Below are 23,589 nucleotides of genomic sequence, written 5' to 3'. Positions count from 1 at the left end.
AACTAGCTTATGTGAAATGCAATTACTCGGAATGAATATCTTAATAATCCATACGGTTGTAACACTAACAGTAATGACAGCATACACTAATATTCAGAAAGAAAAATGTACACATATTGAATGTGGAAACATTCACAAATCTAAATATAATAAAAACAGAGAAACATAATGTGTGCCAAAGTATTATGTCTAAGCAACAACATGTGATATGCAGTTGTTCTACATAACTTAGGAATTACAGATCTATAGTACTATGTGCAGAACCTTTGAGGAATATGTGTCACAAAATTTATAATATTTCAGCTTTTAGAATAATAATTATTTATTTTTTTCAAAGATTTTATTTATTTACTTGAAAGAGAGAAAGAGCACAAGCTGGCAGGAGGAGCAGAGAGAGAGGAAGAAGCAGACTCCCTACTGAGCAGGGATCCTGACCCGGGGCTCAATCCCAGGATCCTGAGATCATGACCTGAGCCAAAAGGTAGACGCTTAACCAGCTGAGCCACCCATGTGCCCCAGAATCATAATATGATATTAAAAAACTGCTTATTACATAACGTTCCAACTTGCCTGGGACTGTGTAATAGGCTCATATTGCTTTAGGAAAGATTTGTTTCTTAAAGAACTTAGGTAAGATCAGGCTTCGTTGTCAAGTTAATTATAAATTCTTGTTTGACGTTTAGAGCTTCTTGGGTTTTAGTGTGGTAAATATGGGCCTGTGGGATTTATTACCAAAACTTATTATTTTCTGGTTTTTCTGTTATTTGGTAATTTTATTTTTTATTAGAATTATACATTAGTGGTATGGATTTTTTTTTTCTAAAAATAGCCTCACATTGAGTCCCAAAATAATTGCAATGACACATATATTATGTTGTGTATGGGTTTGTTGTCACTGCATAACCTTGTCTGTCCTGACTATCGCAGAAGTTGCGTATCGGGGGAGGTATATTTCCATGACAAATCACAAACAAACGAAGATGATATTGGTCTAGTGGTCAATGGATGGATAGTTAGGAAAGATGTCAACCCATGTTATCTTTTGGTAATGCTGTTATCTGCGGCTACTTACAGGGGAGGCCTCCTGTCTCATGCAGTTATAGCTCTAGGGAAAGGAGCTAAAAAGCAAAGCCCTCATGTTATGTGTTGATCACAAATAGCTGTGTTTGGCCATGTGTTAAAGAAACAGATGAACTCTCTTCAGGACATGAAAATGATAAGCTCTTTCTGGGACATGAAAGGGACAAAGTCCAGAAAAGTCAGGTTTTCAGACTTAAAAGAACTAACTGCTTCTAGTGTCCAAGAATTACAAAATGAAGAAAGAGAAAGCATAAGGGACACATGTTCAGTTAAAAATCAGAATAAAGATGCGGTTTTCTGTTAAAATCTTGATAGCTTCAAGGTAGTCAGTCCTCCTTAAACCCAAGACAGACAGAAAGACAAAAATGTAAAGAGATGTAGCAGATCTAAGAACTATGTCTGGAAAAGAACTGTGAGTTCAGTTACTGGTAAAGGGGAATCATAAAAAGAAGAACCTCCCAACTCTGGTAAACAAACTGAGGGCTGCAGAGGGGAGGGGTGTGGGGGACTGGGATAAGCCAGTGATGGGTATTAAGGAGGGCACGTATTGCATGGTGCAGTGGGTGTTATACGCAAATAATGAATCATGGAACACTACATCAAAAGCTAAGGATATACTGTATGGTGACTAACATAACACAATAAAAAATTATTATTAAAAAGAAGAAGAAGAAGAAGAAGAAGAAGAAGAAGAAGAAGAAGAAGCAGCTCCCAGAAAGTAAAACCAGGGCCTAATCAAGGAACCCTTTCCACCTCCAGGGTAAGGAGTCCATAGAGTGTGTTGGAAGGTTTCAGGCTGGCTATGAACAGTGACTTCTTTGTGTCTTCTATTTACATGCTACACAAATGGTAGTGTTTGTTGTGGTTATTTTGTCCCTCTTACACCATTTATAGTAGGTATGAGAAGCAAAGAGATAGCTCATAAATAATAAATAACTCTAGTTTGTTTGACTTGTAGACCAATGGGATCCATATCTGAAAGTTATTCACAAATTAGTCCACATCTCTCAAATAACTTGGCCTTTGCACTTGATATGGTGAATGTGATATTTGGGTCATCTTCCCTGGGGAGAGTAGAATACACTCTATATGTAGGAGGAAGAGAGGAAAGGGATTTTTGATGATCAGCAGGGTAGACTACAGAGATATTAATGTTCTTCCAATACTCTATTTGCTCCCTTATTTTTCCTGGTCCTCTTGCAGTTATGTGGTTCAAGTGACAAGTGTTAACAAGTAAAGCATGAGTGCAAGGAAAGTGTGTAATTTACAGGCTAAGGCAGTAAAACCAAATGAATCACATGCTACTTTCTTTCCCCCCACTGTGACGACCAAGAAGGCCTTATGTTCCAGGGTTTGCACTTAGAAGAAGGTAGAGCCTCCCTGAGCCTGGGATCCAGTAGAACCCACTGCTGATCCACTGGGCCTGTAATATGGGCAAAAAAGGAGCATTGTTGTTTAAAGTGTGTAGGTTTGGGGGGATAAATTTTCACAGAAGCAAAATGTAGGCTCTCCTGACAATTATAAGACATATAAGCTAGCTAGCTAGCTAGCTAGCTAGATACTGATAATAAATAAATACATACATTTCTATTATTGTTTTTAGTGTCTTATAAAAAGTGAAAATTATACTTTCTGTTTCCTTAATATACAATAGAAAAAAGATAAATACAATTTATTTGTAAAATAGGAGAATTTTCCCTAACCCTTTCTTGAATAATTATATTGACTGCATTTATTTGTACAGAGAAGAAACTTTTCTGATCAAGGTCTAATGTTTCCATAAGTTACAATAAAAATAAACATTCCTTGAAATTGAGTAAGTTATTGTGAACAACTAAAATCCATTGGAACATAAAAATAAGTGTATTTTCATTTTAGTTCTTTGTGTTTTGCCCCAGTGTATGAAAGATGACAAGATATTTTTAAGTAATATATCTTTGGTAAATTACTATCATAATGCTTGCACAATAGTGAGGCATCACGTTATTGAACATTTATTTGGGAGCTTGAAATATTGGTTCTATTGTAGATCAATCCCTCTGATAACAATTTTACTAGCTTTGCAATTTGCTATTTCAATTTAATATTGCCAGTGGTGTTAGACCTGCTATTACTTTTATTGCTTAGATTACTACTGAAAATATTGTTGTGAGAAAGAAGTAATATTGCCATGATTTTATTATTAGACCACTTTTCTTATACACAATGCCAGGATTCTACAAAAGCATCAGGCTCTCAGACCATATGGTATCATTTATATCTTTTATGACTGGCTCTGAGAGTTCTCCACTAAGAATAGTAATGGTGATTTTCAGAGCTACGATCATAGAAGCTCACCACTACATCAGATCAAATAAATATGATGCTCCAGTTTTGAAACTTGGCAGTACATTGTTGGGGAAAATAATCAAATAATGGCTGTCTCAGTTTTGTTTTTCTGCCCCAGGTAATTCCAAGATAATCTATGATTTAAAAAAAAAAAAAAAGGCAAGATTTTCGAAAGCACGCAACAACTGTTAAATTTAAACTAACATATGATTTTTATTGTTGATTATTATGCTTAGATCATTTGAAAAAATGAAACATTATGTGTTACATTCTTGGGGAATGAATATCACAAATTCCCTTTCCCTCAAATTAGTAGGGTAACTCTCTTGTGTTGTTAAGTACATAAAATATGATATTGCTTCATACTATGAGCTTGGTCCCATTGGTTGTTATCAATATTATCTTAATGTTATTACATATAAAACATACTATTAAAGTATTACATATAAAACATATGTAGCTATTTTATATATTAGCTACATATTATATGCATTCACTACCTAACATATAAACTTTGAATATGACAGTTCATATGTATATTCTTATATGTATATTATACATATACATATATGTATATGTATATTCTTGAGAGCAACATTTCTCGAAGTGTAATCAGGGGAAAGCTGGTGGTCCGTGATACCTTTAGGAGGTCCCCAAGAGCAAGCCTCTTGTTATAATGTTCTTGAAACATGATTGCATCTTTTTTCACTTTTATTCTCTTATGAGTTTATAGTGGAGATGTCTAGAAGCTTCCTGGCGTGTGATATTGCAATAAGTTCAATGCAGAGACAGATATGTGAATCAGATGCTTTCTCTTAAGTGAGATGTTAAAGACATTTGCAAAAATGTGAAATAATGCCAATTTTTTGCAAAACATATTTTGTTGTAAAAACATAGTTATTTTTCACAATATGTTGCTTATATGTAGAATGTTGAATTTTACATGAATTACTAAATAGATATTTAATTCAATTTGGCAAATACCTATAAAATATCCCACATAAACGAAAGTTTGTGGGGTCCTCGATGATTTCTAAGAATATCAGAACCTCACAAGATGAGAAGTTTAGGAACTATCATACCACACTTTTTCTTGTCCATCCTCAGTTACAATAATCTGTGTATCACAGAAGCAGGGTCGTGGTGCCTGTGCCACTTCACGGAACTGAGGAGATAGGGAACAAAGTCTCTCCTTGCTGTGGGGTTTTCTCTCATAGTTACAATATGGCTGCTCCACCTTCAGGTCTGCATTTCACTCAGGAGGATGCAGGAAAGGCCTGGGAGGAAGAAGAGCAATTCCTAAATCTGCAAAGCAAAACTTTATCTGTACCCCGGACACCCCTTCCCCACCCCTGCAGATTGCTGCTTTTGTTACACTGGCCAGAATGTTGTCATAGATCCACCAGAAGCTGCAAGTCATTTTATATTTGGTCCCATTGCTGTCAACCATAAAATCAATGTTCTGTAAGAGACTAATGGATATGGCAGGAAACCAGCCATAGCTGCCTCTCCTGCTTCCTTCATCTGAACTTAGTAAAATAAAGCCACCAAAAGCATATGGAAACATGGGGCTTGAAATGGGAGATAATGCTTATGTGAGGAAGGAACTTGGAAAGGGAAGGAACGAAAGGGATAAACAGAGAATTAGAGAAACATCTAACTTCTCTTAATCTCAAAGCCATGGAATAGATGGAAAGAGGCTGTGGGCAGGTCCAAGAGGCTTCATGCATCTAGCCACGGTAAAGATGGAGCTTGTGGAGAGGTATTTGGGACTTGCTGCTTCTGCGCAAGCCGCGATTTCTGTGGCAAAGGCTGCAGCTGTAGAAGTCACCATGTCACTGAATTTTGGGAAAGACTGTTTCTGTCATGTGTTTATTGTAATAAACTTCTAAGAATAGTGGTTTCCACTTCATATCCAACTTCTACATCTCACAAGTTTCTCTGACTGACAAACTCTATCCTGGAACTGTTCGAGGAAGGGGATTTTGGGAAAGACTTCTCATCTTTGGACTGGTGATGATGGTGCCAAGTTCATAGTAAACCATCAAGTAAAACTGTCAACAGTTTGTGACTGTAAATGCCACGTCTGAGATGTTTTCGTTGGGAATAAATAGAATAAGCATAAACAATTAGCAGAATCACATATTGTTTTTATTTAAAAAATGTCAAATTCCTAACAAACTTAAGTAATATTATGAGAAATGTATTGGAGGAACACAATACAAAATACATTTGGTTAATTGAATCCAAGTTAAAAAAACCCTTCAAAAATTAAGAAATATGAGGAAATACTTTCAATTCATGCATGATAAAACTAGAGAATATAACATCTCTTAAGTCTACGTAAAAGCTAACATATAAATATTTGAGAAAGCAGTTAGTATAACTATACACCATAAATTACTATATTACATATAGTAATTCCTATTATGTATTGATTTTATACATGCATATGCATAGAAACATATGTTTAGACACTTATTTGTCATCACACGCACTGACTCTGTCTTACTGAACATTTTATCATATTTTTTTATGCTAGCAGATGCTTCAATTACATGTAAGACGTTTGTAAGAAAGGAAGAAAAATTAAAGCAGATTTCAAATGAGTATCATACAGCCACATAGCGGCCTGGCTTCTCCATCCTTCCTAGTTGTTTGTAGAGACATTCTAATAGCTGCTGGAGAAAGACTCCTTGTCTTGATAGTTTTCCTGTTTTTTTCTGCGCACAATCTTGGCAGTTGTTTTTTCCTCAGAGATTTCAGTATTTGAAAGGTGTGTTTACTCTTTGTTATAGTTTGGTTTTCCAAAGCTCTAAAACAATGCCTTAGGCTTCTATCAATAGCCAGGGACTCAGATAATTTCTCCCCAGTGCAATGAAAGTCCTACCTACACTTGGAACTATACTGGGAATAAACTGTATCAGAATAGCTTAATTTTCTTTGTGCTTTTTGGTAACTTAATTACAAATTTGCCCACTTGAACATTATTTTAAAATGGTGATTTTTGTTTATGTAGTTTAAAAATTATCTTGTCTGAAAATAATAATAGTTAAATAATATGTGCATTAGTATTATTTTAATAATTATTATATATTTCACACATTTTAGTAAAAAGATAACAACATAGTATATAAAATACAAGTTATGTGTGAAAGTTCTTAGTTTAAGTACAAATTCAACTTTCCTATAAACCTATGCTCGTAGTGAAATCACTAACCTTCTTTGGCCTCCACTTTCATTGTTGTAAAGGAATAAAAACTGCTGCAGAAAAATGGACAGGGGAGGGTGGTGCCAGACAGGCTTTTCCCTCTTTGAGAGAAAGTGTATATCCTTTGTGATATTGCTGGCTGTTGAAAAGGTGTGATACAAAGGCTCTTACTTACCACCATTACCCTAGCTTGGGTTTCTCCGTCTGATAGTAGGCACATGGTTTCTAATGAGCTCGATCTCATAGGCAGACATTGCTTGTGAGTTCCACAGTTTCTCTCTAGGTATTACTTACAAGGCTTCACACCTGGAAGACTGTATTCAAGATCTCTAAGTCATGGTTTTAATATTTATAGCATGGACATAGCAACAACTACTGTGTAGAATTAAGAGATTGAGTGCCTACAGGAGCACTTGATACTTTAAAGATACCGAACATACATTTTCCTTAAGCAATCACAAGTACGTACTTTTAGTTTTGCTTTTGAACAATGATTACATTTTTGCAAGACATTTGAATATTTATCAACATTCTGAAACTTACCTATACTGTAATTTTACCACCTGAAATTCATTTGCTAGTTTCACACCCGTAAATTAAGAAATTTATCTACGTTTTGATTTTGCAATGTTGCTTTCAACCTGAATTCCCTTTTTCCATAGTAATATTCAAGCTTAGAACTATAATACTCATCTTATTTCAATTCTGTTTTCCCACATGGGTAACTTGTAGCTTCATATTTTATATGACTAAACTCAAACTCTACTTTTCCAAATGAATTATTCTGTGTATATTTATATTTAGCTTCAACCATTTCTCTCTGGATCCTTTCAATTGGTTTAGCCACTTAAGAAATATATACTTAGTTCACACTCTATGTAATGTATTGTCTTAGGCTTTTGGAAGGGGAAATAGAAAGAAAAGAAAAGTAAAATGTTGTCCCAACTCTCAGAGAAATATAAAATGAGCTCACCTTTTCTATTTCTTTGAGTCTATTATTGTCCTCATTTTTTTCTCATAGTTTGCTCTGTGCAATAATTCCATAATTCAAATTAGTTTCACATCACATCTCAATAAAGCCGGCCTGTCCTACTGTGTTCTTATGAGGTTAGATGTAATAACATTTGTGAAGTCTACCGAACAAAGGTTCTTTTTAAATATAGGGAACAATATTTTTTTCCCCCGTTAACTCTCTCTTGTGTTTTTTTAAGGTAGGAGTCATGCTTTTTTCAAACTTGGTTTGTTTTGAATTCTAATTAATAGCTGTGTCACTTTGAACAATTTACTGAACCTTGCTAAGGTACATTTGCTCATCAGAAAAATGAAGAATATGGTAACACCTATCCCCAAGGACTGTTGTAAGGATTAAATGAGATAATCCATGTAAAGTGCTCAGCATAGCACACATAGAAACACTGAATAAACCATAAGAAGAAAAATAATAGCTAGCATTTACCACTAATTATAAAAAAGGCATTGAGTTTTCATGGTAATTAAATTTACACAGAAAACCCATGAAGAAAGTACTATTGTTATAGCTGCAATAATTATTATTGTAGTTTTAACACTTAATTAGCACTGTGATAGGCACACAGTAGACACTCAATAAATATTTGCTATACTTTTGTTAAACTCTAGATTATAATTACCTTTAAGGCCTCAGTTAGCTATATCAGTCAATGTTCTTTCAAGACTAGAATCTGACCATGGCAGAAAAGAAATTTATTTAAAGTTGTGGGTTGGATAGCCCACAGAATCAGCAGGAGGACTGGAGATTCTGGCTCAGAGGCTATGCCAGGAATACTCCCTAGATCACATAGAAAGAGCAATTTCTTGAGGACATCAAGGAGCAAAAGAATCTACGACTGGCACCTCTAATACTCCAATAGAAATTATTGAACTCATCATTATCAGTAATGTTGCTAGATAATTCATTCATTATCAGTAATGTTGCTAGATAAACTGTGTTGCAACTTCCAACATTTGTACATCTTTGTTATGAAGGTTGCTGAAGGAGCAGTCACCTGTTCTTCATTTTGGAGAGCATATCCAAATGTGCCAGGACCACTGACTTAGAAATTTCACCCAGGCATTGAATGCTTCAGTTTTCATAGGATTTATTTGCAGTCCTTGTACACAGCTAAGGTATGGGCCAGCAGCCAGCATACCCGCTACTTGTGTTTTTCATATCTTTTCAGTATGATGTCATTAACAAAATACATCCTGTGGCATAATGAGTTGATCTATGTTCCTATGAAATAAATTGTACCACAGAGGCTGTGAAATGATTGAACCCCAGAATAAAATGAGAATGTTTGATTTTTGTACCTGACATATGAAAGAAAACTGCTTCTGGTATATTCTCTGTTTACAATGGCAGAGAAAACAGTTTGTACCAGAGAAGGAGCTCTATCCCTAGTGCCAGGAGTCATGCCACCAGTGAGCTACCACATCTGGAATAGCAGTTTTAATTAGAGTTCCTCTATGATTAAGCTGTAGCCAACATAGTGAGTTAATTGGAGATGGAATATGAATACCATCCTCACAATTTTCAGGACTGAATGGATCTCTAATTCCTGCAATTATGTCAAGTACACAAAACAAGCAATATCACTTTGGATTTAGTCTTTGGTAGGAAAGGGACACTTCATTTTATCCTTCTTACCTTAGTAGACCTTATTTCATAATACGTTAGGGAGCCAATGTTCTCCTATTCTAATTCTTTAGTCAAGGACTGGGAAAATAAAGATGACATGAGTTAAGGTCCCACTGGGCCTAATTTGAGGGGGATTCAGGGAAAACCCAATTTACTGTCTTATTTCTATATGGCTACACACTGATTCCTGGAATATTCTGGTATTCAGGAGCCCTAAGAACTAATTCACAATGTAAAGTAAAGATTTGCCCTACTTAAACTGTGTTACGGGAGTTCTGAGTCTTTGAAATGATTCAGGACTGGGAATTCAATAGGACCTCATTCTTCTCTCTCATGATGACTCAAGTCAGGTCTTAGTCACCAGATTTAATTTTTTTTTCAATTATACAAATCAAATAGGACCTCAGGGCACTGGTCCTATATTTAAATCCCTGGGGACCATGAGCTGATGAATAAACTGTAAAAGTCCTACTGGTTAGACCTTTCTAAGTAGCACACTGGACCTGTTGTATATTACAATACCTCTGATGATTAATAGCTGCTACCAAGCCTGTTACAGAGTATTACTTGTATCCTAATTGAAATAAGAATTTTCCTGATTTCACACAGATTTTTACACTAACTGGCATCCCAGCCTATAGAAAACAACCGTAGTTTTCATCAGAGATGTCAGCATTCTTTTCACCAATGCGTATAATGTTCTTTTTTTTCACCAATAAAAATTAGCAAACTCTTGATAGCTTCTTGGAAAATTAATCTTAGAATAGTTTAAAAAAACTCCCCTGAAGTATGATGGGTGATGGAAGTGGGGCATGATGAACATTGGCTTCCCAGTGAAGATCACTTCTTTGATTAAGATTATTACAGTGGCTGAAAGCAAGACAGCAGTAGTCTATTAGACAAAAAAGAAGGTGTTGTTTCTTGGGGGCAAGGAAACAAGCATGAATGATTAATACTTTGAATTATTCTGAGTTAATTTCAGTCCTCCTGTATATCTACCTTCCAGTTCCCATGTTCCCATGCCTTCCCAATCAGTGTTCTTTCTAACTTTAATTTAACCGATCTGGCAGGAATTTAAATTCAATCTTGGGATCAAAGTTTGTTTTGAAGCCCTACAGCTGCAAGAGATAAAAGAGTCCGTTAGCACAGTCTTTGAAAGTCTCCAACATTCATCCTATTCTTTGAGAAGAAAGTGTAGGCATTTGAGCTCTCTAAGCAAACCATCTCTATTTGTAGTAACCAACTCACCCTCAGTCTTTGAATTTTTCATGTTCTTCATTCACTTCTATGCAGGCACATGGTCTCAAATGCTGTTTCTGCACATTCTAGATGAACACAGGTGGTATTTCTATTGTCAAATTTCCACCCATAATACCATATGGATTTAAAAAGCCTCTGTCTCAGCTAGTCCGGGACACCAAGTATATGTTCTCCCTATCGCCCACAAGAGCTATTGCCAAACCACTTCAGTTTGGCAGATTCTTTGCTGCGAGTAAGAAAAACAGGCTCTAGCTAACCTAATCTGATAAGGAATTCATTAAAGGATATTGTACAGCATTTGGACTCATCGAGTAATCTAGAGAGGCGTACTCATGCTACATAGTCAAGATAAAGTCAAGAATCTTGCATAAGACTCATTTAGTGAGGTCATCACTGCTAACTGCAATAAATGCTAGACTGTTTCAAACACTACCATTACTGCTGTAACCACAACTTCCTAAGAAAATTCCTCTGGGCATCTTCTTTGCTATTGATTCAAAATCTGAGTGGGTACAATGGATTCCTATAGCTTATGTGACGCACCCACTCCGTATCTGCATGGGCACTGGGAAAGTAACGACTTGAGTCTTGCAGGCTCTGTAGTTCAAGCTCTGTTTGGGTAATTTATCAAACATTTGATAAGGAGTTCATAAACAGGACAATCCAAATGGCTCACCATATTGAAGTATTTTAATATAAAAATATGCTGTATCATTCAGAGATAAAGAAAGCAGGAACCACAACTTATTTCTAGGCAGCTACTGGGGAATTAGGATCAGTTTTAGATTTATGCCCTTGTGGAACCTTCACTTTTGTAGCCTCATAAAATTGGCCAGTTCACAAGCTATTGAACAGGCTTGCCATTTACTTTATGCAGCATTATAGTATTTTGTCAATTTCAGTACAAACTCTATACCCATGACTTATAGAATGGTATGAATAGACTTGCAATGATATGTGGCCACTCAAAGTCATGCCAGTGAATCACTGTAGAAGCTGGGAAAATTCTAAACTGATACAAATCATTCAAGCAGTCCCTATGAAATGTTTGGATAAAAAAACTTTGTAAAGGTAAAAATTGAATAATTATAGTCAGAATTATGGAGTGGGTCAGAATTTGTGTATTTGTTGTACTCCCTCAGGGGTCAGATTTTCAGTCCTTGGTAACTTTCTGCCATTCAGGACACTGATGGCCTGAATTTTCTCTCAACTATTTTTTCACATCAGCCCTCTTCCTACTCACATCCCCGCTTGTTTCTCAATTTCATACGTTACCTAGTTAAGGCCACAATTTCTGTGGTGTCAAGGTTTGCAATTAATGGAGGCAAATCTTTGCTAGTGAAAATCAGAAGATAGAAGAATTCATGCTATTCTTTAGAAAATTGGGTCTTGAGGAACAAAATACAGCTTTATAACAGGGTGTTCTGGTTGGGCAATAACTCTGAAGGCCCGTGATAGGCATAATTTGATGTTTACTTGTCAGCTCTTGAGGTAGCACTTAGCATAAGGATAAACCTATTTTAGACTAAACCAACAAATTAGTAAGTAAAAATCTAGCCATAGAAGCCGAATTTCTTTTTGCCATGTGTTCAGTGCACAGGGCTACATTCAGTGTAAGGAAGTAGTGCTTGTTTTGTTAGCATATTGCTTACAGAAAATTTATGTTATTATAGTTGTTATTAGTATGTATTATTTCAGAAAATCCTGCATTCCCAACCATAAGCAGGAGATATGAGTTTGAAGGCACTAGATTGGTAGTGTCACAAACTCAGAAATGATGATTCTTTCTGTTTAAAAAACAGTTTCATAGATTCTTTAAATATATCTGACACACATTTTTTTTTTGCTTTTTACCTTCTTTCATTTTAAGATGCCATGTCCCCGCCTTTTGCTAGATATTATATAATATTTTATTACAATAATGAGACTATTGCTATACTTTCAGAATAATTAAAATTGTCATCCATAAAGCATTATCATTTCTACCAAAAATATACTTTGATTGTCTCAAAATGTTAATTGTTCAGGAAAAAAAAATGCATGAAATGTGAACAAGCAGGCTTTTACTTTTATATTAACAAGCAATTAAATAAGATCACTTTTTTAAAATGTCTGACACATAAGATATGCACATTGTGTATTGAAAATTCAATAGTATTTTTTGGCTTTTTATATTGATTCATAATATTTATTTAAATTTTAATCAAATAACACATTCATATGAATTTGTAAAAGCCATGAAAGCACCAGTTTCCTCCCTCAGTCCTTCCTAATCATAGTCCTACTTTCTAATGGAAGCAGATTCTGTTTTGGATTATTTTTGTGGATTTATAACTCAAAAAATAATTTCTAAATAATAATGAAAAAATACCTGATTACTTTTCTGTGCTTTTGAGGAAGTAAATTATATGTTCTCAAAGCTCTAGAAGCTTTAGAACACTTTAGGGGGTGCCTGGGTGCCTCATTCAGTTAAGCATCTGGCTCTCAATCTTAGCTCAGGTCTTGATCTCAGGGTCATGAGTTCAAGCCCTTGCTGGGCTCCACACTGGGTGTGGGGCCTACTTAAAAAAAAAATAAATGAAAGAATGCTTTACAACACCTTTGAAAATATATTCTAAATCAGTTCTGAACAGAAATTCTGAATATTTAAAAATACATAATCAGTGATATTGGTCATTGATTTTCACGCTCATCAATATAGGCAGAAACAACAATTAGGGTTTACATATTTATGACTGGTTATTTTACACTCTGAAATTTTCAGTTTTCTACTCTTACCTAATTAATTCAATTGTGAAGCATGAGAATAGAGTACAAACATATAAATACATAAGAGCAATATGTCAATGCAGTAGTGTTAATAAAAATATTTGCTAACATTAGAGTTATGAAAGTAAAGATCATCTGTATTCTACATATATAACGATGCCAATAAAATTTACATGAAGGATTATTGGAGGGGCTGTATTAATATTTAAAGCACTTAAAAGAGTTTCTGTCAGAGTAAGAACTAATGAGAGAGACACAGAGAGATAGGGATGCGGGGAGAACAAATTAGTTCCAAAATTAGCTGATAAAATATCAGGTGTTAACTAGAGTTACTATCAGGGGAAAGGGGGGAAAAAGGAACAAACCTTGTTCAACTATTTTTAAAAAAATACTTTATTTTTAATGGAGAAGTAGTAGCAGTATAGAAAGTCAACATGGTGCCTCACTAGTCTTCTATAACTTATTGGAAAATTGTCACCTAGCCTAATTCTCTTTCCCTCCACAGAATTCATTAACATCATGCATTTCTCTTTGCATTATTCTTTGCTTCATGTGAATTAGTTTTGTTAAGAAGACTGATTGACTATAAATTCCTGTGACCAAGAGAATGTTTATTACCACTATTATTATTGTTACTGTCTTATTTCATTTCCCTATAGTCCTCAAGACCACGCCATGCAAAAGTACTCAGTTGGTACATACTTAACGGGTATTTCCACATTAATATCTCTCTAGTAATCTAGATACTAAATTTAGTTTTTCTGCGTTATTTTTATACAACATTAATTTGTTTTTTTATAAATTTATTCACCCCAAAATGTATGGCTAATCATTGCTTACTTGTCATTTGAAGAGCTATAGTATTTTATCTTTGACATGCCTTCTGGCAACTGCTATAGGATAAAATGTTATCTTGCATCCCCTAATCATTGTATTTTGTCTTTGTAGTTATATAAAGTTGTATCATTCAAATTTCATGTTCACATTCTATAAATATGGATTTTATTAATTGCCAAGCACAAAAGAAAAGATATCCATGGGAATATTTCTGGAGATTCTCTTGACTTCTAAGTAAAATGAATTTCAGAAACCGAAGATGTTATTTTACTATCAGAAATTGTCTCATGTCATTTGCCATTTAAAAAAGTAAGATGAAAGGTTTATCCACAGTCACTCTCATAGACTGAAACATCTGTATGCTCTGTGCACAACAGGTGTCCAATAAATGTTTTGAGTGACTGTCAGTAGTGCCTCTTAATGACTTCATAATGAAGTAATTATTCAAGTGCCATATTAAAACTAGGTTTCTTAGAAATTACATAGTGTCAGTTTTCAGCTCACATACACTATTACATACACTTTGGTAATATAAAATATATTCTATTTTAAAATATTATTTAACTTGAATAAAATTTACTAATTTAGAAACTTCCAGAATAGTATTATAACAAACAGTGAAAATAATTAAAATATGCATAACCATGAAACAATAAAGTCTTATCAAAAGTGTTCAAGTAAAAGATGACAATGAAATGAATGATTAGTTTTCAAAGTGGCGGCATCTGCTCTGTGAATAATCCAAGAAATGCTTTCCAATTTCCATGCATCAACTCTTCTATTCAAAAGAGGGAATTTCTCAAAAGAGACATATGGGACCAAAAGAAATGTAGGGTACTGTGAAATTGGAATTTTAAAATTCATCTCTTATTTATACCCCACTTACTTAAAAAAATGATTCGAAGCATATCAAATGGATACATGCTCAAAAATCTTCCTTCATAAATCATTTTTTCCTTTTGTTTTATTTTTTTTCTTCTTCTTCTGGTAAAAGTCGATACCAAAATGTCCAAAGATGCCAGGGCTCTGTATTCATTTGCTGTAGAGGAAATAACAAGTCCAATATACATGAATATAATTTTCGGTTAATTGCCAAAAAGTTGTATTTGCAGCATTGATGAAAGAGTCTGGATTTGAATATTGAAACAGCCCTAATACATAAAATAAATATAAATTAATAGCTCTAAATATGTATGTGTATTAATGTAATTTGCCCAAGTGAATGGCATAGTTTAAGAAGTGATAAATTGGAGGTTTTAAACTCGTGTGTTAGACACTGCCCACATCAAGAAATGGCTGTTGATACACCTTGTCCAAATCCAGTTAAATAAAAGTAGCTGCATCTGAACATTTGAAAACAACTGTTTTTGAATTGGATATTTAAAGCTAACTAAATGGTAATTTAAAGAGCTGTTTATAACATCATACAATTTTAAAGTGAAATGAGATGATGATCATCCACAATGTTCTATTTCAGCCTCAAAGGAGGAAATGAACGCAAGGAGAGACTGAGGTTTCATGCATACCATGTAACTCTTTGATGGGTAGAATAGTGGCTAAAATATCATCTGTGGGGAGGAAACTCTCAGCCATCTACTGCAGTGAAATGGTTGCAACATGATATTCTTCACAAAATTATGTTTTAAAGAAATAGTATAAGCGATTAAAAGGTTTTTTTTTTTTTTTGAGTCCCTGTTCATAATATTTACTTTGGAAGAAAAGGAGAGATGGGGGAAAAGCTATACTATCTCTTTTTCTTGGAGTATTAAAATGTTTTTAATGAGGTAAAATTATAAAACATAAAATTTGCCATTTTATCTATATAATTCAGTGGCACTAATTACATGAACAATGTTGTACAACCATCACCACTATCTTTTTTCCGAAAAGTTCTCATCACTGCAAACAGAAATTCTGCAGCTATTATGCAATAATGTTCCATTCACTCTTCCCTCACCCCCTGGTAAATTCTAATCTGTTTTTTATCCCAATGAACTCGATTATTTTAGATATTTCACATAAGTGAAATCATGCAATATTTGTCTTTTTTTTTTTGGTCTGGCTTATTTCACTTACATATTTTCAAGGTTTATTCATGCTGCAACATGTATCAGAACTTCATTTTATTTTTATGGGTCAATAATATTCATATATTGTCATAATTAGTATATGTATTCATCTATGGATAGATAGTTGGGTTGTTTCCATCTTTTGGCTATGGTCTCAGCCATCTTTTGTGTTTAGATAATTAATAGACCTTTAGATGATTGCTTATTTTAGCGTAGCAACAACTTTTGTTTCTATTGTTGGTTAATCAGACATTTGAAAAGAAAACAACTTCAGATATGATAATTATCAGCACAAAAACAAAAGCCAGAATTACAGCTCTAAATTCTTTCTAATTTTTCTCTTTGGTATACACTTTGTTTTAAATTACCTTGTCTTGACAACTTAGAATATAGTTAGTTAAAAGGAATAACCAGAATGCATAGTTGAATATTGTAATTTTCTATTTTAAAAGCTTTCTCTTTTCTTTGAACGTTAATATATTCATTTAGTAATGAATATATATATTTTCTATACTGAGTTAATGAAAATATTTCTTTAATATAAAACAGATAGAAAGGATTATTAATACCAATGTCAAAAATGAAAGCTAGATTACTGGCTACTACTTGAGGGAGAAAGTTCATTCAAATACCATTCAAAAGGAGAACATGGAAAAATTAAATTCAGCTTAAACTTTCTGGCCAAACTATTTGTTTTAGTACAAATTATTTTAATTATCTTCTACCATGAAAGTTCTATTTTAAGGGGAACAATAAAGAAAACAATTGAAAGCATCAGAAAAATCCCAACTAGCTATTAATTTGCTAAACACAAAATAATAGGTAGTATTTGTTTTTATATTAACATATTAAATGTGTTTGAGGAAAAGGGGAAATAATTGTTTTATTAAAGTATTGAATTTTAACATTTTTCCAGATGAATTCAAGTTCTTTATGAAAAGGCTACCCATGAATTATTTCCTCAACACATCTACCATAATGCATTTGTGGACAATGGATTCTAATTTTCAGCGCCGCTATGAACAACTGGAGAACAGCATGAAGCAACTATTCCTGAAGGCGCAGAAAATTGTACACAAGCTCTTTAGCCTTAGCAAGAGATGCCATAAACAACCCCTCATCAGCTTGCCAAGACAAAGGTAAGATATTTGTGGCAATATAGACAACTGAGGACATTGTTTTGACAGTGAGCTCTATTTATTTTCTGAATGCAGATGTGGCAATATACATAGCATGGTGTTATAATTTATATCATTAGAGATAATTTGAAAACATTTTCTCTCAAGTCTCAAGATAATAAATTGTATTTTCCAAAGCAGTAATCCAATGGAGAAGCCATATACTGACGCTTCCTTGTTTTTCATTTTCTTTTAGTATCAGAATCAAGAAATCATTCTGTTTTGTGTGGTAGTCAACTAATAATTGTATTTCAGAGTGAACAGAAAAACACAAACCCTACAGCGATATTGTAAGCATAGGGAGTAAGCAGGACCACAAAGTGAAATTTCTCAATATGTAATTTTCAAATAAAAGAATTTAAAGATCATTTTCTTGGAGCAGTGTTCATAATACGTGAATAAACATGAACAAACCTCATTCTACACGAATCTCTGAAAATTGCTGAAAAACGTGTAATAACTTATATGAATAATAACAGACTATTAAAATATTTGTGTCTGAGCTTATTTTGTGAAGCTCAGTTTTTGGATTTTGCAATTATTGTTGTGAGAAGTTGTATTTATTTATTTGAAGTCAGATTGTAAAAAACACAGCAAAATAAAAAGCCAAGGAAAAATATAGGAAAATACCACCAAACAAAACTCATCTGTATTAGTATCTCTGTTATATAATGCTTGAATTTTGACTTGATGCTTCATTATGAGCAGAAATCTGTAATTACAGCTTTTTTTCACTGAAAAAAAATGCTGAAAGTCTATACATTTTTTAAAACTTCAATTTCAAAATAGATCATTGGCATTGTTTTTATAATACAGTGGATTTTAGAATACTCAAAATTTATGCATATATCACTTCTTGAGAACATTTTTGTTGTCCCAAAAAGCAACCCAGTATCAATTAGCAGTCCTTCCCCCTACTCGCACACCCAGCCCGAGGATATTTGCCTCTAGAAATTTGTCTAATCTACTATTTGTCCCAAGAATGTGCCTATTTTTGACATTTCATATAAATGGAATCATATGATATGTGGTCTTTTGTAACTGGCTTCTTTTACTTAGTGTAGTGCTTTCAGGTTCACCCACTTCATAGCATGTTATCAGCAGTATGGGTATCTCACATTTGGGTTATCCATTAATTATTAGGTGGATATTTGGGTTGTTTCCACTTTTGAGCTAGTAAAAATAACGCTGCTATGAACTTTCATGTATATTTTTTGAAGTGGACATAGATGTTTCGTTTTCCTGAGTACATACCTAAGACTGTAATTGGTAGGTCATAAAATAACTTTATATTTAACATTTTGATGTGATGCCAAATTGTTTTCAAAGGCGGCTGCATCATTTTATACTTCCACCAGCCATGAGTGACAGCACCAAATATTCCACATCTTCCCTAATACTTTTTATTGTCTGTCTTTTTGTAATAGAGATCCTAGTGAATGTGAAGTAGTACATTTTCATGGTTTTAATTTACATTTCCCCAATGACTAATGATGCTGAATATCTTTTATGTGTTTATGGTCCATTGTGTATCTTTTTGGGAGAAATTTCTATTTAAATTATTCCCTATCTTTAAGTTGTCTTTGATTTCTATTGTTGAGTGGAAGTGTAAGTTATATATTGGAATGCCAGTCTCTTATCAGCTCTACGATATACAAATATACCCTTCCATTCTCTGAGATGTTTTTGTACTGTCTTTATCCATCTTTTCTCTCTCTCTCAGTCTCTTTCTCTTGTCAGTCTAAAAGTCTGTCGATTTTTGTTATCTTTTCAAAGAACTAACTTTTAGTTTTCTTAATATTCTTCACTATTTTTCTCTTCCTATTGACTTTTCCACTGTAATCATTAGTATTTCTTTCCTCTATTTGCTTTGTGCTTATCATGATTTTCTGTTTCTAGTTTTGTAGAGAAAAGGGTTAGGTTATTGATTTGAATACTTTCCTCTTCTTTAATATAGGCTTTCACAGCTATAAATTTCGCTCTAAGCTCTGCTGTAAGTTTCATTATTTTATGCACCCTGTAAGTTTCTTATTCCTTGCTACATAAGATATTTTTTGTATATCTGTCTGCATACTTCCAAGGAACATTTCCTGATAGATCATCATGGCTGGGGAAAGCCACTGTTATTCAAATATAATAAACTCTATGCTCTATGTGTGTGGCTTAAATACAGTTTGTAAACCACTGAAATAGATGGTTCTTCACTCGAACAAAATAAGAAAAGCAAGAGGATAAGGTAGGTTAGGAAGCAAATTGATGAGTTTGGTTATTACGATGTTCTGTTAAACAAGTCCAGCTGGAGCAGGGTATATACATCTGCAGCTCAGGAGAGATTTGAACAACTGGGATGGCGATTACCAGTGCACGTGAAATTGTGCAATCAGAATATAATACCATGGAAAATGCACAGACAGGGGTGCCTGGGTAGCACAGTCGGTTAAACCTCCAACGCTTGGTTTCAGCTCAAATTGTGTTCTCAAGGTCATGAGATGGAGCCCTGCCCAGTACATTTTTTTAAAAGTGGGATTCTGCCCAGTGCAGAGTCGGCTTGCGAATCTCTCTCCCTCTCCCTAGGCCCCTCCTGCTTGTGTGCTTTCTCTCTCTTTCTCGCTAAAACAAATAATTAAATCTTTAAAAAAAAAAAAAAGGAAAATGCATAGACAGAATCTGAACATATATTTAAGGGGTGAGTGGAGAAATGGAAACTGGAAATGAGCAGATAGTGGGGTAAATATATCAGGAGAGATACATTAATTTCTAGTAAAAATAAATAAAATATAAACATACAAAGATGTCATAAAAGTGCAGGATTTGTAGGAAAAGTATGAAAATATGAAACAATCCAAGTTGGATGTGTACAGAATAAATAAGCAGAATAAAATAAAGATGACAAAAGATAAAGATGTATTATTTGGTACTAAATTTAATGGAAAATAAACGGAACTAAATTTAACTTAACTATCTTTTTTAAATTTAGCATAATTCCTATGTTGGTTTTTTACTCATCACACACACACGAAACGCAGACTTCTTGCTAGATAAAAGATTTTATTGAATCTGAATTTTTTCCATCACTATTTTTCTTTTACCAGGAATGTAGGATTTATTTCTGTTGTGCTATTTTTTTTTCAATTTTAATAGAATAAAAATTGAAAAAAAAATGACATTAAGGAACAGTAATAACAGCAAACTAGGCACTACAGTCTTTTAGTAGGATACAGTGTAAAAAAAGGGTTGGATATTTGTGGGGTATGCTTTCAAAATTTTCTGAAAGAAGAAGTAGATAAGCAATACCCATGACTCACTTCCATTTGAGATTTTATTTTTGGTCCTACCTTTATGGATTTTTTCTCAGCTTTTTTCTTAACTTCATCCCACCCTAGTATTGTTCTCTTACTCTAAAATGTGGAACAATAAGCAAAAACAAAACAAAATGAGACCAGCAAAATGAACCTCAACTAGTAAGACGATTTCTTAACACTTTATAATGACATGTAGGTTGAAGTTTTTCTTTGTAATGCATAGTGTAATTGAGATAAAAGAGGACACTCAGATTAATCTCACCAAGTTTACATTGTACCACTGAATTCATGTGACCTTAAAATTCTCATTCTTTTTTTTTTTTTTTTTTTTGGTTGGTGTTATCTCTCCTTTTACTTACAGTTATTTTGAAGTTTACATATACTTTTTCTTCCAGTTATGGTGAGGGTATGGTTTGGTGCAGTTTTATTTTTCTCTTCTTTTTTTCTATATTTCTTTTTTTTAATGTTTTTTTTATTATATTATGTTAGTCATCATACAGTACATCCCCGGTTTCCGATGTAAAGTTCGATGATTCATTAGTTGCGTATAACACCCAGTGCACCATGCAATATGTGCCCTCCTTACTACCCATCACCAGTCTATCCCATTCCCCCACCCCCTTCCCTTCTGAAGCCCTCAGTTTGTTTCTCATAGTCTATAGTCTCTCATGCTTCATTCTCCCTTCTGATTACCCCCCCTTCTTTATCCCTTTCTTCCCCTACCGATCTTCCTAGTTCTTATGTTCCATAGATGAGAGAAATCATATGATAATTGTCTTTCTCTGCTTGACTTATTTCACTTAGCATTATCTCCTCCAGTGCCGTCCATGTTGCAGCAAATGTTGAGAACTCGTTCTTTCTGATAGCTGAGTAATATTCCATTGTATATATAGACCACAACTTAATCCAGTCATCTGTTGAAGGGCATCTCGGTTCCTTCCACGATTTAGCTATTGTGGACAATGCTGCTATGAACATTGGGGTGCATATGGCCCTTCTCTTCACTACATCTGTCTCTTTGGGGTAAATACCCAGTAGTGCATGGCTGGGTCATAGGGTAGCTCAATTTTTAACTTTTTAAGGGACCTCCACACTGTTTTCCAGAGTGTCTGTACCAACTTGCATTACCACCAACAATGTAGGAGGGATCCCCTTTCTCCACATCCTCTCCAACAATTGTTGTTTCTTGCCTTGTCTATTTTTGCCATTCTAACTGGCATAAGGTGGTATCTTAGTGTGGTTTGGATTTGAATTTCCCTGATGGCTAATGATTTTGAACATTTTTTCATGTGTCTGTTAGCCATTTGTATGTCATCATTGGAAAAGTTTCTGTTCATATCTTCTGCCCATTTTATGATTTGTTTATTTGTTTCTCACGTATTGAGTTTGAGAAGTTCTTTGTAGATCTTGGATACCAGTCTTTTATCTGTAGCATCATTTGCAAATATATTTTCCCATTCTGTGGGCTGCCTCTTAGTTTTTTTTACTATTTCCTTGGCTGTGCAGAAGCTTTTTATCTTGATGAAGTCCCACAAGTTCATTTTATCTTTTGTTTCTCTTGCCTTTGGAGATGTGTCATGAAAAAGGTTGCTTTGGCTGATGTTATAGAGGTTGCTGCCTATGTTCTCCTCTAGGATTTTGATGGATTCCTGTCTCACATCGGGGTCTTTCAACCATTTGGAGTTTAACTTTGCATATGGTATGAGAGAGTGGTCAAGCTTCATTCTTTTGCATGTAGCTGTCCAATTTTCCCAGCACCATTTATTGAAGAGACTGTCTTTTTCCCACCGGATGTGTTTCCTGCTTTATCAAAGATTAGTTCCCCAAAGAGCCGAGGGTCCATTTCTGGGTTCTGTATTCTGTTCCATTGGTCTATGTGTCTGTTTTTGTGCCAGTACCATGCTGTCTTTGTGATCACAGCTTTGTAGTACAGCTCGAAATCTGGCATTGTGATGCCCCCAGCTTTGTTTTTCCTTTTCAACAGTTCCTTGGCAATTCGGGGCATTTTCTGGTACTTGAATAAATTGTGAAGCTTGTGGTAATCTGGCTTCTTTGAGGTAGTAAAATTTGCTGCTATTCTAAAACGTTTGAGAAAGGGAACAATGACATATTCATCCATTAAAAGACAATAATTCCAGCAATTATTAAAAAATATACATAATCCCTACAAAATAATTCAACTACCTTATTTTGTGCTGTTATATGTTATTCACAGAAAGGCCAAGGATACTTAGAAATATTACATTTAAGGTGTGTTGGTAAAAGTTTAACAACCAACTTTACGGCGGGAAGGGGACCCTAATTTATGGCATTTACCAATTCTTGTGATATGCATAATTGGCTCTTCCAAGCCAATATATGCAAACAGCAGCAAACCACTAAGAATTGATTAAAATATTTTTATAAAGTTATCTCTTCTTCATTAATAGTGGAAGGTGAGATATGATAAAGTCCCTTCCCTAACATCACAGGGAAAAATAAGTTTAGGTCTATGTTATTATCTAAGAACTATGTCATGCACTTCCTATATGTGCTCAACAATGGGATTTAGCAAATTGGCACATGGGCCTAACTGGTTCTCCACCTTTTTTGTATCATCCCCCAAGGAAAGACTGTTTCATACATTTCAAATTGTTGAAAAAATCAAAAGTAGAATGGCATTTTTTGGTTGATGAAAACTGTATGCAACTAATGTTTAATATCCATATATAAAGAAGCACACTCACATTTAATATGGCTACTCTCACACTATAATGACTGAACTAGGTAGTTGCCACCTAGTTATATGGTCCTGAAACCCTACAATATTTGTTATCTGGCTCCTTACAGAATAAAACTTTGCTGACATACGTTCTACCATGTGCTCTATCTTTAAAAGTGTTATTGAGTGTTTTAAAAG

The 23,589-nt window shown here is 34.2% G+C and overlaps 1 protein-coding gene across 1 annotated transcript in view; it reads left to right on the top strand.

Moving 5' to 3' along the window:
- Positions 1 to 23,589, top strand: part of BRINP3 (BMP/retinoic acid inducible neural specific 3) — a 376,973-nt gene that overhangs the window by 290,532 nt on the left and 62,852 nt on the right. The window contains exon 7 of the mRNA XM_087856398.1: positions 17,127 to 17,349. Coding sequence (XP_087712524.1) covers positions 17,127 to 17,349 — 223 coding nt within the window. The remainder of the gene's footprint in view (positions 1 to 17,126; positions 17,350 to 23,589) is intronic.

Source organism: Ursus americanus, chromosome 2, assembly GCF_024610735.1.
Source record: "Ursus americanus isolate L20-20 chromosome 2, mUrsAme1.1.p, whole genome shotgun sequence".
In the NCBI taxonomy this organism is placed as follows: Eukaryota; Metazoa; Chordata; class Mammalia; order Carnivora; family Ursidae; genus Ursus; species Ursus americanus.
The sequence above is the reverse complement of the archived record's forward strand: the minus strand, read 5'-3'. Positions and strand labels throughout refer to the sequence as shown.